The 19,904-nt window shown below is 39.9% G+C and overlaps 1 protein-coding gene and 1 pseudogene across 3 annotated transcripts; one reads left to right on the top strand and one right to left on the bottom strand.

Moving 5' to 3' along the window:
* Window positions 1–833: 833 nt before the first annotated feature.
* CMTR2 (cap methyltransferase 2) lies at window positions 834–7,934 on the bottom strand. Of its 3 annotated transcripts, none has more exons than XM_047078727.1 (2): window positions 7,865–7,934; window positions 834–3,938 (listed from the first exon to the last, which is right to left on the bottom strand). In XM_047078727.1, exon 2 carries the CDS (start codon window positions 3,917–3,919, stop codon window positions 1,619–1,621), a length of 2,301 nt encoding a protein of 766 aa, XP_046934683.1. In that variant the 5' UTR covers window positions 3,920–3,938; window positions 7,865–7,934; the 3' UTR covers window positions 834–1,618. The 3 variants fall into 3 exon arrangements, with proteins under 3 accessions (XP_046934683.1, XP_046934682.1, XP_046934685.1); XM_047078726.1 differs by lacking the exon at window positions 7,865–7,934 and adding an exon at window positions 7,657–7,827; XM_047078729.1 differs by lacking the exon at window positions 7,865–7,934 and adding an exon at window positions 7,696–7,827.
* Window positions 7,935–8,506: 572 nt separating this feature from the next.
* LOC124510766 (peptidyl-prolyl cis-trans isomerase A-like) overlaps window positions 8,507–19,904 on the top strand; it is a 57,686-nt pseudogene continuing 46,288 nt past the window's right edge.

The following is a 19,904-nucleotide window of genomic DNA, read 5'->3' as shown; positions in this document are numbered from 1 at the left end:
AGAAATTCCATAAATATTACAATATTAAGAATTAAATTTTAATGAATACATATCAGAGGAAATGAAAGAACATTAACTCCCATTCAAACCTTCCTTAAAAAAAAAATGTTTCCAAGTTATATTTTTAACTTCCCCCATGATTCTCTTTAAAAAAGACGAACACAAAATCTCTCTGCTAATGACTTTATTCATGAATCTATAATGTAGCTCAAAATAGCAAAGAACATTCTAAAAATTCAGATTAATATTTATCAACCAAATACATGAGAGAATACACCTAGTTTTTATATAACACAAATGTCTAAAATGCACATGTGAGAGTACACTCTCCACTTTGTGTAATTTCAAAGTAATGAAGATTTGCTTAATACAGTTTGCCAGAAAAGCTCATTTACGTGGTCGAATACATATAATTTAAAAGCAATCAGACATAACTGATAAAATAACCATCTTACGGTTAATCTTTTAATAAAGTGCTACTTTCATACTGAAAAAAGAAATAAAATCAAAAATTTTGAAATGTTGAATCATCATTATAGAAGTGTTAAAATTTTTCTTTAGGGTTCACTACGTTCATCACATTCATACATCTCCAATATGAGACCTTACACACTATTTTGCAATCTAAAAAAATCCTTTAGTTCACAGATTATTTCCTGGAAGTTAAAAATTATTGGGGCGCCTGGGTGGTGCAGTCGGTTAAGCGTCCGACTTCAGCCAGGTCACGATCTCGCGGTCCGGGAGTTCGAGCCCCGCGTCGGGCTCTGGGCTGATGGCTCAGAGCCTGGAGCCTGTTTCTGATTCTGTGTCTCCCTCTCTCTCTGCCCCTCCCCCGTTCATGCTCTGTCTCTCTCTGTCCCAAAAATAAATAAACGTTGAAAAAAAAAAATTAAAAAAAAAAAATTACTACGATTGCTAAATGAAGCTTTTCGTGATACATGTGTGTATTAGCCACAGTGATTTTTCATTGTTTTAAACATGATCTTTGGTTTGAAGTTGTCCTGGATGGACTAGCTGGATGGCTGTGGTTAGTGAAATATTTATAAAACAGCACACTAGCTTCATTTAAACCACACCAGTAAATTGGGTCAGTGGCCTAAAGGCAAGGAATGGCACATATTCAGCATCTGGCAAAAGGAGTTCCCCGAATCCATAAGTGACGTGGTCAGGAGTAAAGGAAACCGGTGCAGCTGAGGTTTTCACCTCCTTTCATCAAAGACGTCTATCAATTTATTAACAGCATTATCCACTGAGGAAATCAGTTGGGAAAAAATCTAATTTGAATGAAGGCACATGGGTGCAAATCTTAAACAGATAAGTACGACCAACAAAACTGCTTAAATAAGTATGGGTGTGTCCACCCCATCCACCCACACACATCTCACGTCGGAGGTTGAGTTTCATCACTGCATAGACTGCACCACATGGAAAACTCTATGCCTATGGGCATATATATGAGATCAGAACTAGCTGGTGGTTTTCCAGAAATAATGAGACTTTCAATGATGCAAAAGTTGGCCTTTCCCTCAAATGAAAGGTTTTAAATTAACAGCAAAAGACTACAATAACAATGGAAACTGTAAGAAGTCATAAAGTTAAATCTCAGAAAGTTTCAATTTCATAGCTGAAGGCTGCTGATGATTTCTTCTCTCTCTCCTTGAATAATCACATGCAAATGCCTTTTAGCAATGGCAGCATTCAAATCCCACAAAAAATCAAGCAGTGCCCCCTTAAGGAGCACCTCCATTGGCACAAACTGTAAAACCTGCTGGGGTGCATCAGAATTCAGCAAAGAGCTCAACAAGTCATTCACATTCTGCAGATACTGGAAAACTGGATTCGGAAGGTCCTGGTAACCCACACACAGCAGGACTGCACAGGTCTTCAGGGGCTCAGAGGAAGTGGGACAAGAAAATGTGATGAATCTAAAACAATTGTGGAGTACAAAAATCAAACCAGCCATAAATCTCGTAAAACAAGAAAGTACAGGCAAAATCATAGCATCTCCTGTCTGAAGCTGCTGCAACGCACGTAGAAAGCAGTCCAAAAACAGCTGCTGATAAATTGGGTCTCCATCATGAAGCAACGAACAGCTGCAAGTCATGAGTTCCGCTGGTTCCAAGAACTGAACTTCCAACGGTATATGCGTTTTGATGTCACTGAGGGTTGGAAAGCCCACAAGCAGGCACTTTATTCGGTTGCTGGGTTCTACGACCTCCTCATCCTGAAGGCACTTGGTAAGGCTAAACAACTCAGTAAATATCAGTTCTTCAGTAAAAATATGACAAGAACAATAATCCTGCTGTTTGGGCCAGAACTTGGAATCCAAATTCAAGGCTCCTCCTAATGACTTTTCAATTGCTTCATTAAGAGCCTTTAAAATTTCACCATCACAGAAAGGAGAACACTTTACCTTTGGCAGTTTCTTTCCCTCTAAAATATGCCATAAGTGACACTCAAGACTGGAAGCTGTCCCTTCTAAGAGAGAACTCTGCCCAGAATGATACACAGCATGTTCTTCCGCCCAACTATTAAAGTATCCTTTGGCCACCTTATCTTTCCATGAAAGGGTTTCCAGCATTTTCCTTTCATTATAGGTTTTAAAATATCTGTTCCTCTGCCCAAACCGTTTTGTATTTGTACTACAACCAATACTAGATTTTTTCACTAGCCAATTATTTCTGGAAAGAGGCTTCAACTGAAACTTTTCCATAAAATATTGAACAGCACAGTCCCTTAAAGTATTTAGTTTTGTTTGTTCCCCTTTTCCCATGCACTGAAACAGACGAATGTTCTCAGAAATAGTCTCTAGCTGGTATTTATGAAAGAACATACAACATTCTTCATGCCTTTTAAGAAAAGATTCGGGAATCACATGATGGGGAAAGAGAGCTTTCTGGGTCATTTCAGTCCCAAAGTTCAGCACCATCTTAGATAACAGAGGATGGATTGCCTCTCTTCCCTTATAACGGAGACATACCACATAGACTTCTGAGTTTCCTGCCTTGCTAGTAGCAGGTTTGAAAACATGGACTTGGTCAAAAGAACAGTTTAGCAGGTACATCAGGTTTATGGAACAATGTTCAAACAAAGTAAACATCTTCAGAACAAAAGAGCCACCATTTCCAAGGGTCATCAGAGCAGTGACAACTTCACAGTAATGCAAAGAAGAGACTAAAGCTTCTTGTTCACCTGGGTTTCCTTGGCAATCAAAACTCCCATCTGCAGTGATCAAGTGAATGGTAGCCATGTTGCTTATGAAATTCTGAAGTCCAGTCAGATATTTCAAGTTCATGATATCACCGGTGTTATCTGGACCAAAGTACCACCAATGCAAGGTATTTGCTATAAGTCGGTCATCCATAATCATCATAAGATTGTCATTTGCTTCATGGTATGGATTCAAAGTATTAGCTACCCAACTCCAATCACAGGGGAACCGATGGGATTTTAAGTAGTGATTGAGACTAGCTATAAAAGCTCCAGGAGCTTCACAAAGGTGTAGGGAATTCAGTTTTCCATTCTGAAAAGCTTCCTGTGGAATAAGTGGAAAGCTGCACAAAATTTCATGAAACTTACACCACGCTTGAGTACAAAGTTCAGCGTTGACAGATTTTTTCACATGAGAAATTATTTTTCCAGCTTTATTGGTAAAAGCAGTGTGTTCATGCCACTCATCCAATTTCTTGTCACTCAGTAGGTTTTTTACTTCATTTAGGGAGTTCTTCAAATCAAGCAATGCATTAAATTCCATGTGGTCACAAGTGAAAATCTCACCGGGATCTGGTAATTGCCACTCGTTATTAAGTGGCTTGCCATAAGAAAAGTTCTTGGCAAAGAGTTCAAAAATGTCAGCAACAACATCTGGGCTGAATGTCTCAGGACTTGAACCCAGGGGTGGTTTTCTGCACTTACTCATTTTCAAATTAAATTAAAATCTAGAAAAAGAAAACACACAATTAAATGAATCAAATTTATTAGAGAGTGAAATCTCATCCACAGCAAATCGGATCACACTCATGACAAACTACATAAAATGGGAAAGCTAATGTCAGCACATGCTGTTACATAATGAGACAATTTGGAATAAAGAAAAAGTAAAGGCTTTCATACCCAACAGATCTGAGCTCAATTTCCAACTCTGCAACTTAGAGCTACAAAGTAGCCTTGGGAAAATTACATCTTTGAGTCTGTTTCTTATTTAGGGTATCATTTTTTTTAGATAAGGATAGAACATGCTAGCATATAAAAAGCATATACCGAAGAATAATCATCAGTGATGGCAGCTCATATTGCCATATTAATCCATCTAGCTCCTCCCAAAGTTTTCCTCTACCCACATGGCCCCAAACACACTCTCAGACTAAGATTCAGCCCTGAACACGACCTTTGATCAAGCTTTAACAAGCAACTTTTAGCTCTTTTTTTTTTGTTTAAGTTTTTATTTATTTGAGAGACAGAGAGATAGAGAGAGAACATGCACACAAGCTGAGGAGAGGCAGAGAGAAGGAGAGACAGAATCCCAAGCAGGCTCCATGCCATCAGCACAGAGCCAAATATGGGGCTCAAACTCACAAACTGTGAGATCATGACCTGAGCCAAGCTCAAGAGTTGAATGCTTAACCAACTGCACCACACAGGTGCCCCAAGACTTCCAGTTTTTGAGTTCCTTCTGAATCTCACCTCCTTCCAGGAGAAGATTCTACACCTAAACCCAGTACTAATATTGCTACCAGACGTCTCTGCCACCACACATTTATTTACCTATAAGGACTGTCAAATACATCCTTCATCCAGATCTCACACTCTTGCTAAAACATGCACTTTGGTGGTGCCAAATCACTTTCATAAGCCACCTACTAACACTCATCATCATACTGCTTGTTGACTGTGGTGTACTTGACTGGTCAGTCTCTATTCAGTTCAATGCTGAAAGTGAACTATAGTTCAACCTGGCATGTCCATAAACTAGATTCTTGTCTCATCTGGTCAGACAGCTCCATACTTCGACTATATTTCTTCTTGCCATGTAACACACTTTGGGGCGCCTGGGTGGCTCAGTCAGTTAAGCATCCGACTTTGGCTCAGGTCACGATCTCATGGTTCATGAGTTTGAGCCCCACATCAGGCTCTGAACTGACAGGGCAGAGCCTGCTTGGGATTTTCTCTCTCCCTCTCTCTTTGTCCCTCCTCACTCACGCTTTGTCTCTCGCTCAAAATAATCTTAAAAAAAAAACAAGAAAAGTAACACACTTCAATAGAAGATCTTTAAATTGAAGAAATATTCGCAATGAATATACAAATTACAAATAGTCACCCTACATCTTGTGGTCTAACACTAAGAAACCAAAAACACTTGTCCAATGGAGAAGGAAAGAGATATAAGAGAAAGATACATGGCCTGATGGCATAGTGTTGGGTAAAGTCATAAATTCCAGCAGAGAGAGCTATGAGTATTACATAGTACTTGTCAGCTCAATGTTAATCAATAGGTGTTTTAGTTCATAAGTTCCACATTTCCCAGCATATTCAAAAAGAATCTAAATTTGTCAAACAAAAAATTCACAACCATTGTCCCACAAAAAGTCAACATTTGATGATTAAAATGGGAAATAAAGATGAGCTAATGCCACAATAAATACAATAATATCCAGAAGACTGTATTCTATTAGCATTTACTGTGTACTGTTCTTTTGGCAGTTCTTTTATATTTTGTTTAAATTATTTACAATCCTGTCTATTCTACTAGCTTGTAAGCTTCTTGAAGTAACAAGTATCTTCTTAGTCATGTTTGCCACAGTATATTTGCCATACATGTAAATTACAGCTAACAGTCACATGTGTCCATCAATATCTTTTTCTCAAAGCTTTTTTTTCACTGTTAGACGCTGTATTCAGACAAATTTCTGAAAGAAGGCAAAAATGGGGCATTGATACATTCACTAAAATCCTAAATGAAAGCAAATGAAAGTTTATTACAAGTTATTCTATCTTAATTTACACTGTGCTTACTGGAAACTACAACCATGTTTAGACTGCAACTATATTCTACTTTGGAAAAAGTCTGACTTCAGTCATTTACTTCACATATTAATTAATGGCATAAGGAAGCTCTGAAATGTTGCCTAAGATAATACATAATACTTTCACATGAGAAAAACTAAAGTGATTCAAACATTCCATTGTTCCTCCTGACTACACCAGTGGTACGCAAATCAAGATTATGTCTTATATATTTATATATAAAATACTTATCTTGAATACACACACACACACACACACACACACACACACACATAGAACTTGAAAAATATGTATATATGTAAATACTGAATTTTCAGGTCTATAACCCGAACTTTGTTTCCTCCTATCAAATTCCCAGAATCCAACCACTTCTCACCCACCTCCAGATACCAGCTTCCTGATTGTAGACAGTGTCAACTCTCTGCTGGTTTACTGCCATAGCCTTCTAACTGGTCTCTTCTATCTTTGCCTCCTTTGGCTCCCAAATAAATGCCACAGTCCTTACAGTAGTCTACAATGCTCTTGAAGATTTCTGCCTTCCAGCCCCAACCTATCTCTAACCTGATTGTCTACTATCCCTCCAATTCATTCTGCTCCAACCACATAAACTTTCTGTTCACTGAAACACGAGGCACACTGCAACCTGCAAATCCTTTGCACTGGTCAATCCCTCTGCCTGGAATGCTCTTTCTTCAGAGTACCTGCATAGCTAACTCCCTCACCTCCTTCAAGTATTTAATCAAGTGTAATTTTTCTATGAGACCTACCCTGACATCCTAATTGCATCTTGCACTAACAATGGTAAAGGTAAGGATCTTGCTGTACTTTTTTTCTTTCCGTGACACTCTTTTCTTTCTAACATTAAATCTGCTATTGTTTATTACTGTCTTCCCCAAACTAGAATCTAAGCTCCACAGGGCAAGGATCTTTTGTTTTGGTGACTCATGTATCACCCCGAGGTTAGAACAGTGCTTAAGGTACACAGTAAACCCTCTGTGAGTATCTAATAAACAAACGTATATTATACTTAGCACAAACAGCTCTCCTCTAGGTTCCGAATATGAGTCATAAGTTCAGCACTTCAATGCATGAGCAAAAACTTAAAAACAAACAAAACACGTGGTTTACAGACTACAGGAAAAAAGTTTCCAGTATGTGTTCCTCTGGCCCTTCCATTAAGCACTGCTTAGAACTTTCTGCCATCATAGTTCTGCTGAGGGTCAGTATTACCATTCTTAATTTACATATTCGAGTAGAAAGTCATGCCCGCCCCCCCGCCCCGCCCCGCCCCGCCCGAAGCCACAAAGGAAAATACCTGCCTGACACAAACCCCACAAGATCTTATCAACAGGCTCTCTTCAATTAACGCTTACAAAGTAGTTTTACAACTGTTTCTGGCAACTCCTCTTCCCAGCAACCGTGAAAATAATAGAGTGTATCTAGCGCTTTACTTTGGGCCAGGGGCAGCCAAGATCTCGTTTCACCTGATGGGACTATATTCAAGCTATATTCAAGCGGCCCGAGCCCTCCTGACGTGGAAGAACCTCAGTCCCAGGCCCTGCCTCATCCTCTGGAAAGTCGAAGGAAGACCCGGGCTCGGAAGCCGGGTCTTACTCCTTCGCTTACGCCCACCTTGGCTCCCCGACTCTAGAGAGGCAGCGCTTCACTCACTCTCCCCACTCCAGGAAACCATCCTCCACTTCCGCTCCCGGAGCTGCTTCCCGGAACGGTCGCTCGTAGGGTATACGGCGCCCCCCGCCGCAGCGAAGGCAGGTGGTGCGCCAGAAGACAAGGAAGGAAGCCCGGACCCGCCCTCTCGACACCAGGACCCGGAACCCACCTCCAGGCCGCGCCGCCGCGCGTCGCCGGCCGACGACGGCCCGAGAGCCCTGAGAGACGCACTGCGCACGCGCTTCACAGCCGAGTGGGGCTAGCGTCACGCGTCAACGTTACGTACGCCGGCAGCTCTAGCAGTGCCCGGGCCCAGGCTCTCTATAGGTTTCTTTTCTCGCCAAGTCCGGAGGAGAAAAGGCGTCTATGGCAACGGAAACCGCTCGAGGAGGCGGGGCGTCCTTTGGCCCCGCCCCTTCGGTGGAGATGTGGGCGGGGCAAACCCGTCCGAGACACTCCGGCTCCGCCCACCCGGACCCTGAGTCGGGAAGGTTTTCCAAAGTTATTAGGCAGAAGTTGGTTCCTAGTACACTGGCTGAGTTAAAACAGACTCGAAAGACAATATGAGGTTAAAAGCCAAACTAGGCCAACTGCGACGTAATACTCTGTTATAACATATATATGTTTATAAACCAGAAAGGAAAAAACAATCTCAAAGGAAAATTAGACAAAAATTCAAACAGACCATCTAAAACCAGTAAAATAGCGACTAAGGATGTACAAAACTTTTTAGCCTATTATAAAAGAAAGACATGGAAATGAAAATAAGTTTCATTTTCACCTGATTTAGCAAAGATTAAAAAGATTCATAATGGCCACTATTGGTGAGAATAAGGAGAAACCGGTTTATATACCGGTTGTGCATGGGGTAAACATTGGCATAAACTTTACAGATGGCAAACTTTAAAATGGCCTTGCACCCCAGCTGGGCAATTCCCACTCCAAGAAATTTATCCTTAGGAAACGCAACATAACCAGCCCTCACTTTGGACAAAATATTCATCTCCTTAATATCAACAATAACAAAAACTCTAAATGTTGACCTTAAGGGAATTAATTAAATTCTTTGTGATACAGGGGTGCCTGGGTGGTTGAGTCGGTTAAGCGTCCAACTTTGGCTCAGGTCATAATCTCACTGTTGTGAGTTCGAGCCCCCCCACTGGGGCGCTGACAGCACTGAGCCTGGAGCCTGGAGCCTGCTTCGAATTCTGTGTCTCCTTCTCTCTCTGACCCTCCCCCGCTCGCACTCTGTCTCTCTCTCAAAAATAAATAAATAAAACATTTAAAAAAATTATTTGTGATACATCCATATAATGGGATACCATTCAGCCAATAATATGGTTATGTGTGGCAACACTATTGCATAAAAATAGAATATAGAGCTGTGTGTAAAGTTTGAGCCATTCATGTAAATTATGTAAAAAAAAAAAAAATATATATATATATACACACACACACACACACACACACACACTATTTTCTAATTCCTCCTGGATGTCCATCAATAAAGAAAATTGTCTTTTCCAGATACCATATGGTTTCACTCTTATGTGGATCCTGAGAAACTTAACAGGAACCCATGGGGGAGGGGAAGGAAAAAAAAAAAAAAAAGACGTTAGAGTGGGAGAGAGCCAAAGCATAAGAGACTGTTAAAAACTGAGAACAAACTGAGGGTTGATGGGGGGTGGGAGGGAGGGGCGGGTGGGTGATGGGTATTGAGGAGGGCACCTTTTGGGATGAGCACTGGGTGTTGTATGGAAACCAATTTGTCAATAAACTTCATATATAAAAAAATAAAATAAAATAAAATAAAATAAAATAAAAATTAAAATTAAAAAAAAAAAAAAAAAGAAAATTGTCTTTTCAAAAAATGAGTCTAGGACATTTGGATATTCATATGGAAAAATTTTATTTGGATTCTTACATTATAAAAATACATTTCATTTGGGATGCCAATCTATATTTTAAAAGTCAAAAAACTCTCAGGGCGCCTGGGTGGCTCAGTCAGTTAAGTGCCCACTCTTTATTTTGGCTCAGGTCATGCTCTCATGGTTCACGTAATCAAGCCCCATGTTGGGATCTGCACTGACAGCACAGAACCTGCTTGGGATCCTCCCTCCCCGATTCAAGTGGCTCGAGCCCCTCCCCCATGCACGCGTGCACGCACTCTCTCTCTCAAAATAGATAAAAAATAAACTTAAAAAAATTAAAAAGTCAAACAATTATTTTAGCAGAAAACATAAGAAAACAGCTTTGTGACCATGAAGTAGACAAAAGTATACAAGTCAGAAAAAGCACTAATCATAAAGGAAAATTATATAAACTGAACCATACTAAAATTAAGAATATCTATTCACCGTAAGATATCATTGGGAGTGAAAAGACAACATACAGAGTGGGAGAAGATATTTACAATATATACATATGACAAAGGACCTGTATCCAAAATATATCACTCTATATATGTTATATATATATACATATATATATATATATATATATATATATATATATATATATGAAATTAGGGGACAAAAAATGTTTTCCTTCTACCCTTCTAGGTTCTCTGCTGGGGCTCTGTAACAAAAGATATATTAACAAGAGAAAAGCATGTGAATTTACTAACATTTTATGTGACCAGGAGCCTCCACAAGGAAATGAAGATCTGAAGAAACCATTAAAACTCAGTGTTTTCATACTAAGTTTGATGAGGAGTGGAAAGTTGTGGGGAAATGTGACAAATGAGTATGAGCTAAGAGTAGTACACTGGGGGAAATTTAGGCAAGGCATGTTCATCCAGATTCCTCTTGGAGTCCTTCCAACTTCAGAAATAAGAATACTCCTTTCCTCCAGGTATAGGGAGGGCATATCTTCCATGAGGATCTTGTGAGCTGCTTCAGGGCAAGGTCAGAGAGTCCTTCCTACACCTGCCATTTCTCAAATTCCTTCAGCTTAAAATACTTAATATGGCAATCAACATATTTTGGGGCAGCATGTTCTGAACCCTGTCAATATTCACCCATGTTGTTTTATGTATCTGTAGTTCATTCCTTTTTATTGCTAAGTAGTATGCCATTGTATGGATAAACCACAATTTAGTTATCTTTTCTCTTATTGATGGACATTTGAGTTCTGTTTCCAGATTGAGGCTATTGTGAATAAACCTGCTACGAATATTCTAGTACAAGACATTTTTGTAAGTGTATGTTTTCTTTACTTTTAGGTGAATACCTAGGCATGGAATGAATGGCTGGGTCATAGAGTAGATCAGGGTTTCTCAGCTCAGCATTAATGTCATTTTGAGAATCATGGAAGCATATCTATGTGTAACTTTGAAGAAACCTCCAAAAAATTTGCCCAGAGTGCTTGAACGATTTTGCATCCCTACCTACAATACCTAAGAATTCTGGGCCTTACAGACACGGTCCAGCCGTGGTCAACCCACATTGTTCTTGGACGTTGCCATGGATGGTGAGCCCTTGGGCTGCATCCCCACTGAGCTGTTGGCAGACAAAGCTCCAAAGACAGCAGAAAACTTTCATGCTCTGAGCACTGGGGAGAAAGGATTTGGTTATAAAGTTTTCTGCTTGGACAGTATTATTCTGGGATTTATGTGCCATGGTGGTGCCTTAATACCATAATGGCACTGGCAGCAAGTCCATCTATGGGGAGAAATTTGATGAGAATTTCATCCTGAAGCATATCGATCCTGGCATCTTGCCCTTGGCAAATGTTGGACCCAACACAAATGGTTCCCAGTGTTTCATCTACACTGCCAAATCTGAGTGATTGGATAGCAAGCGTGTGGTCTTTGGCAAGGAGAAACAGGGCATGACTATTGTGGAAGCTATGTGGAACATCTTGGATCCAGGAATGGCAAAACCAGCAAGAAAATCAACACTGCCGGGGTGCCTGGGTGGCTCAGTTGGTTAAGCGACCGACTTCGGCTCAGGTCATGATCTTGCAGTTTATGAGTTCGAGCCCTGCATCAGGCTCTGTGCTGACATCTCAGAGCCTGGAGCCTACTTCAGATTCTATGTCTGCCCCTCTCTCTACCCCTCCCCTGCTCACATTCTGTGTCTGTCTCTCAATAATAAATAAATGTTAAAAAAAAATAATAAAAAAAAAAGAGAATCAACATTGCTGATGTGGACAAATCTAATAAATTTGACTTGTGTCATATCTTAACCGCCAGCTCATTCCTTCTGTAGCTTAGGAGAGCACCCCTTCACCTCATCTCCTCAAAATATCCCATAATCTTTGTGTTCCTTGGGGCAGTTCTATGGTTCACATATTTTTCTTATCCTCCCCTACATCAAGTTCGATTGCAGAGTTAAGTTTATGATTATGAAATAAAAACTAAACAACAACAAAGAATTCTGGTTACTTCACATCCTCACCAACTTTTGCTGTTGTGAGTCTTTGTCATTTTACCTATTGGTGGGAAGTGGTTGCTTTTTTACATCTGATTCTTAACAAACATTAATTAAAAATGAAGATCTGTGGATATTGTTCTTTTATGGGACTAGATACTAGATGAAGGATATATGGTCTCTTAAATACAATTACTATGTTCCCTGAGGTTTATAAATATTATCAGGAATATTCCAAACAACAAAACATATTGAACTTTACTAAAATAATCACAACATTAGATGAGCATTGAGGAGGGCACTTGTTGGGATGAGCACTTGGTGTTGTATGGAAGCCAATTTGTCAATAAATTATATTTTAAAAATTAATTAATTAAATTAACATTTGTTGAGTACATAAATTAACATTTGTTGAGTTCAGCGCTAAGCACTGAAAACTTCCCCCTTTTTAATCCTTTAATCCTCTCAACAACTCCATGAAGTAGATATGTGTATTGTCCCCCTTTTATAAACAGAGAAATCAAGGACCAAAGTGATTAAGCAATTTGCTAAAGATCATAGAGTCAGCAAGTAGCAGAGTCAGGGTTTGGAGCTAGATGTGCCTAACTCCAAGGCCAATCTGTTCTGCAGAGAATTCCTAGAAATTGCATCCAGTAATTTAAAAACAACTTTATTGTCCACATCCATGGCCAGAAATGTTTATATGAGGCCAGTGATTTTATTAAAAATGATCAGTTTTAGGGCACCTGGATTGCTCAGTCAGTTAAGCACTTTTAAGTCACTCTTGATTTTGGCTCAGGTCATTATCTCACAGTTCATGGGATTGAGCCCTGTGTCCCTGCTTCTCTCTCTCCCTCTCTCTCTCTCTCCCCAGCTCATACTCTCTCTCTCAAAAATAAGCATTAAAAAATATATATATATATAAATGATGAGTTTCATTTATTTTATCCTAAAAGCAGGAGGGTTTGCAAAAATTTTTGGAAAAGATTAAATGTTATAAATGGATGAAATTGGCATCTGAAACTTTAAAAAACTCAAGGAAATTAACCAAGCCCTGCAACTTTTAAATACATACATACATATATATGTATTTATCTGAGTGGAAGCTAGCTACAATTAGTTATTCTTTCCAATTCCTGAGCATTCTTTATACTCAACTGGCATGACAATGAGAATACAAGTAGCATACAAGAATTAAAACAACCAGCTCCCCATCCTCTGCTCTGATTATACTTCTCTGCCAAAGCAAACGGAAACTAAACTGCTTCTGTGGTCATTTATCACCAATCAACTTGCTGAGTCTGTAATTACATCTTCAGACAGATTCTGTGAGGTGACAGTGTATAAATCATGGTTCCAAATTCCCAGAGGGAGTTGTCTGAGATGATGGAAATGTTCTATAGCTTGATAAGAAGGTTTAGGGTAGTACATGCACCTGTCAAAATTTATCAAATGGTATAATTAAGATTTGAGGATTTCACTACACATAAATGTTACCTTAAAAAAAAGCCATAAACAAATATTGAACTGTAGTTACCCACATGCATGCTGAAGTGTTTAGAAAGAAGTGTACTGACATCTTACTTTGAAGTGCACCACACACAAGATGGATCGTAAACAGAGGGATGGATTGGTGGTGAAGTGAGTATAGTATGATGTTCACAACTGTAGAATCTAGATGGTGGACGCATGGCTGTGCACTAATTCCTTCAGCTTTCCTCTGGTGAAATTTTTTTCATAGTAAAACAGTGGGAGAAATAAACAGAGATTCACATCATAAAAGGTAGGAATGGCACCTCTTCTTACTAAAAAAATACATGCAAGAGTATCTAGTATTTCCCATTAGTACAGGAAACAGAAGCTCTGAATGAGCTTTAAGTGAACAGCACTGGATCTGGCAGCAACCAGGCCAATGTTCTTATGGTTCAGTCATTTGATCCACGTATCTGATTTGGTGAACACCATTCAGGCTTGGTTTTGACCATTACACGATCTTAAAGTGTTCCTATTCTTTGCCACAGAGTGTTCCAGTTCAATCTCTTCTTGCCACCTGGAATGGACCATTGTTTACTGGCAGCACACCAGGGCACCTGGGTGGCTAAGTTGGTTAAACGTTCGACTCTTGATTTTGGCTCAGGTCACAGTGTGTGGATTCGATCCCTGCATCTGGCTCCATAGTGACAGCGTGGAGGCTGCTTGGGATTCTCTGTCTCCCTCTCTCCCTGCCCCTCCCCTGCTCATGCTCTCTTTCTCTCTCTCAAAATAAATAAACATTTAAAAAAGTAAAATAAAGGGGTGCCTGGGTGGCTCAGTTGGTTGAGGGTCCGACTTTGGCTCAGGTCATGATCTCACAGCTAGTGAGTTCGAGCCCCATGTCAGGCTCTGTGCTGACAGCTCAGAGCCTGGAGCCTGCTTCAGATTCTGTGTCTCCCTCTCTCTCTGCCCCTAACCCACTCGCATTCTGTCTCTGTCTCTCATAAATAAATAAATAAATAAATAAATAAATAAATAAGTAAGTAAGTAAGTAAGTAAGTAAGTAAAATAAAGGCAGCAAACCAAGGAAGGGAACACTGACACTGAAATTCTACAAGTCAGCAAAGGTTATAAACCTGATCATAATTGCTCCAATTTCCCTCATGATTATCTTCACTAGGTCTTTAGATTGCATTCTGATCAAAATTCTCACACAGCACCTTAAGCTGTTGAAATACAATGTTAAAAAGAGAAAACATAGTAAAAGTTAAAAGCAATTTGTCTATTCAACTATCAAGTAGAGCATCTACATTGTGGTATTTGTGGGAAAGTGCTTGAAAATAGCCTGAAATCTCTTCTTTCTTACTGTTTAGGAACTAAACAAGATTATTAAAACAAATCAATTAATTTTTAGGCATAAACGCAAAATTGTAAACATCAGCTTATGAAAGCAGTTTTTGTCTATTTTTGGTGTTGTAATATGTAGTTAAACCTCATTCTGCATTTTAATAAACATTCAGGACTACGATGCAGAATGAAATGTCTTTCTCAAAACTTATTTTTTAGCAATTCATTCGTTTCCTTACATAGTTAAAGTTAACAGATTGAGTCTACTCAATTGAGTAGTAACTCGATTGAATTACAAAAGGGGGAAAAGTAAAAATGTGTTTTATGTTTTAGATGAACTTTAATATTCATAATACAATCATTAATAATATGCTGACCTAAAATACTTATTTACTTAAAATCATTTCTTTATTTTCTTCATGTAAAAATGACCAAAATGACTTTTTAAAAAATTCTTAAGGGGCGCCTGGGTGGCGCAGTCGGTTAAGCGTCCGACTTCAGCCAGGTCACGATCTCGCGGTCCGTGAGTTCGAGCCCCGCGTCAGGCTCTGGGCTGATGACTCAGAGCCTGGAGCCTGTTTCCGATTCTGTGTCTCCCTCTCTCTCTGCCCCTCCCCCGTTCATGCTCTGTCTCTCTCTGTCCCAAAAAAAAAAAAAAAAAAATTCTTAAGGGTTTAAGAAACAATATATATTACTGTGAGATGGGCACAGTTTAAAAAAAAAAAAGGTTGGTAAACACTGGCATATGGACTAGAACACAAAACGTGGCCTACCCTCGAAGGCTTAATCATTTCATTGCAGACACAAGATGTTTAAAAATAAATAACACTATATGACTAAGTGCTCTATTGTATGGTACAGATTAAGGGTTGTAGAAGTCTAAAGATGGGAGACATAGCAGGGAAAAGATGGGGGAAAGAGACTCTAATTTTTGTGTTAAAAGGTTGCTGTTATTTGGGTACAGGGAATGCCAGTCAAACTTATGAAAAATAATGTGCGTGAGAAGACAGACAAGAAGAAGGGAAAATGGACAAAAGGGATGGAAAGTTAAGACTGAAATGCTATATAGGTAGTGTCTCAGGTCAGGCTGCTATAAGAAAATACTATTAGACGGGGTGACTTAAAGAACAAACACTTGAAAAAAAAAAAAAAAAAAGAACAGAAACTTATTTCCCCCAGCTCTAGAAGCTGGGAAGTCCAAGATTAAAGTGCTGGATGATTTGGTTCCTGTTGAGGACTCTCTTCCTGGATTGCAGATAGCCACTTTCTCACTGTGTGCCCACATGGCAGGAAGAGAGAGCAAGCACTCTGGTCTCTTCTTATAAGGAGGACACTAACCCTATCACGAGGACCCCACCCTCATGAGCTCATCTAAACTTAATTACCTCCCAATGGCAAAGGCTGCATCTCCAAATACCATCACATTGGGGGCTAGAGTTTTAACATGTGAATTTTGTGGGGACACAATTCAATCCATAGCAAGTAGTGAAGAGCCAGAATATAGAGGACCATGGAAGCCAGACTAAGGTGCCAGAATCTGCTGCTATAGGAAATGGTTAAGAGGGGAAAAAATGACTAAGTTTGGTTTAAATAGAGTTAGGGATGATAGTGGACTAGTCAAGCAGAAATATCCAGGAGGGAGTTGGAAATCAACGGGTGGCTGAAGTTCAGGTAAGAAAACTAAAGGAACGTTCAGGGGTGCCTAGGTGGCTCAGTCTGTAAGGCGTCGAAATTCAGCTCAGGTCGTGATCTCGTAGTTCACGAGTTTGAGCCCTGTGTGGGGCTCTGTGCTGACAGCTCAGAGCCTGGAGCCTGCTTGGGATTCTGTGTCTCCCTCTCTCTCTGCCCCTCCCCCACTTGTGCTCTGTCTTCCTCTCTCTCTCTCAAAAATAAGTATTTAAAAGAGAAGAAAACTAAAGTAACATTCAACCCTGTGGATTCTTAAGTACCTGCTTTATTATTGTTTATTAACAACGATTATGATACTTAATTCAGAAGTGGAATCAATACCAAAAGTTGTTAAAGCACTAGCCCTGGGGGACTCTTTACTGTCAACAGCTAACCTAGCACTGTCCCTCCTTGGGATCAATATGGCTTCTCATCTTGAACCGTTAGGCACAACATCTCTGACTTTGGAGTACCTGGGTTAGAATATCCACCCACTGGCTACACGGCCTTGGGCAAGCAACACCTGCAAGGGTCACGGTGAGGATTACCAAACTAATGTAAAACACTTAGCACAGGCTCTCTCACTCAGCCAACATCTGATAGATGTTAGTTGCTCCTGAACAATGTCTGTTCTTTTCTGGAAGATGGGGTGCTAAATTCAGACTCTCCTTGCAAGGTTCTCCTTTTGCTGTTTCTTCTTATATTCCAAACCCTTAATAGAGGAGGAGAGGAAAAGGAGGGGGGTGGGGAGACCAAGGAGAAGAAAGGGAAAAAAGAGAAGACACTTGAGACCAAGTTATTTCATAGCTGTCATTGAGAAGCTGTCAGATGTATGTGCTTTCTGTTTTCAACAATTTGGGCCGGTTTCAAAGAACAGAAAGAAGACTGGCTGTAAAATGAATGAACACATGAACCAACATGGATGTGTTTCAAAAACATAATGCGGAAAGATAAAGGGAGGCTGCAGAACAGTTTTGCGTTGCCTACCATTTATGTAATGTTTGAAAACACATGAAACAATTCTGTTTCATGTTTATTGATACAAACAGTCAAAATATAAAAGCACAGATGATAAAAACACACTAACTTCCAGAGACTGGCAACTTCTGGGAAGCAAGAGGAGATGGGAAAGAAGCACAAAATGGGTATGAAGGGTATCTGTAAAGTTTTTATTCTTTTTACTAAACTCTGAAGCTATGGCAAGATCTTGGCATCTTTAAAATCTAGGTAGTGGCTACATGGGTGTTATACTATTCTCTTCACTTTTCTGAATGTTTGAAATATTTCCTAAAAATTTTAAACATAAAAAAGAAACCATTGGCCTCATTTCTAAATCCACTCAATGCACTTTAGAAACCCATCTGTTCAGCTAAATCACACGTATGCATGATTTTCAGGAATGATTATGCTTCTCAGATTCAATTCGAAAAGAGTATAATGAATCTATTACAAATGGGTTATGTTTTGTGTTAGGTTTACATTACCAAAATATATTCCAAATTCTGATATCTGGGTTGAAATACACATATTATCCTATTATTACATTTTAATGTCATTAACACCAGATTACATCTTGGGTACGTTTTGTGGTTAACAGATTGCTCGTGTGTACCATAAGATCCGCAGTGGGTTTCATCTCAGGGACAAACTCCAACTGAGCGATAGTGGCTGGCCACAGTGCTCTGTTTAGACAGTTGGGAAACCACATCTGAGCTCCACAGGAAGGGCAATGGTCAGGTAGGGAGCTGTGTCAAGAGCAGGGTGATGGAAGGTTTCCTATGTGTCCCAATAATATTCCTGACACTTTCCTGATTCTCCTTCCACCTCTCACTGCTCTGTCTCGATCTCCCATCACTTCCCCATTCTAACTTGGTGCTCCTAGAAGTCCCCTCCTTGACTCTCATTGATCTTTACTCATGCTGCAATAATCCCTGACTGGTTTCATACCACAGCAATCCTACACGCTGATGAGTCCCCCTCCTCTTTTATTTTTCTGTGAAGCCTTCCCAGCCCCATCCAGGCTAGGTGAGACACCTCCCTGTGGCACACACACAGCATTTATCTCTTGCTATCCCAACTATTTGTTTACCCATCTATCTCTGCTCTGGGCTTTGAAAGGACAAGACTGGATCTTATTGATCTGCACTCCCAGCTTCTGGCACATAGTAAGCAATCAATAAATGTTTGTTAAATGAAAGAACGATTTAATGAATGGTGTCCTTATTTTGCAGAAAAGGAAACAGACTCAGAGTTGAGATTTTTCTCCAGGTTATACTTCCTCAGAAACCTTCCCATCTTTCCTCCAGGACACAGACTGACAAATATTTTCTGTAGAAGGACCAGATAGTATATATTTTCAGTTTGTGGTCCAGAAGGCCTCTGTCACAACCACTCCACTCTGACGTTGTAGCTAAAAAGCAAATGGAGACATGGCCATGTTGCAATAAAACTGTATTACAGAAAAAGGCTAGATATGGCCCATGGACCAAAGCTTGTGGCCTTGCTGTAGAAGATGAAAAACAGACCCTCCTACATGTCTACTTGCTTCACTGAACATCTTCTTGGCCTCAACCCAAATTCCAGGGTCCTGATCCCAATGTTTCCACAGTGCTTGTTGGAGTTAGATCAATATCCCCTCATATTTCCAAGCCAAGGAATTAAGATAGGCTCGAGAAAAAACTGGCTGCAAAGATGAGACCAGACAGGACAAGAGGAGTTGGTTGAAAATGACCTTTAAGAGACCTTTAAGAGGAATTCAAGCCCAACTTACCCACATTCTCCTTGAACATCCATTTTGAACACTCAACATGTTAAAAAGAAAAGAGGTCCATTTCTTGGGTTCAGTAGACAAAGGAGAAAGGGGAATAAATAACTTTCTTCCATTCTTCTTCACACTCCCTTTTCTGTGTTTCCAAATAACAAGTCTCTTTTTATTTCCCAGAGGCTATTTTAAACTTCTTCCACTCTCATATTTCCTACCCTATTGTCCTTTCATGCATTATCAGGAGATGACCTAACCTCCTCCTTCACAAAGGAAATAAAAGTCATGAAAGAGAACTCCTTCAGAATTCTGCCACTCACCACTGATTCATCTGTATCTATCCTACTCTCTTATCCTTCCTGTCATAATAGAATAGGTGTCTAAGACCAGTCCCTTCTGTTCTCTGTGTCCCAGGTTTTTCTGCCTTCTCAGGGAAACTGATTCCATCAATTCTCTGTCTCTGTCTCTCACTCTCCCCCACCCCCAACTTCTCTTTCCTCTTCTCCCTCTTCCTCTCTCTCTCTCCCTATCTCCTGTATTTATCACTCTCCTTTCTGTGTCTCCCTCTCCTCAATTTCATCCCAAAG

Source organism: Lynx rufus, unplaced genomic scaffold (genome assembly GCF_022079265.1).
Source record: "Lynx rufus isolate CCGP_SWC_20201006 ecotype Redwood Valley unplaced genomic scaffold, mLynRuf1.p SCAF_16, whole genome shotgun sequence".
Taxonomy (NCBI): Eukaryota; Metazoa; Chordata; class Mammalia; order Carnivora; family Felidae; genus Lynx; species Lynx rufus.
This window is presented reverse-complemented; position numbering and strand designations above follow the sequence as displayed.

Coding starts and splice junctions, on each gene's coding strand:
- CMTR2 (XM_047078727.1), bottom strand. CDS start 3,919: ATGAGTAAGTGCAGAAAACCACCCCTGGGTTCAAGTCCTGAGACATTC.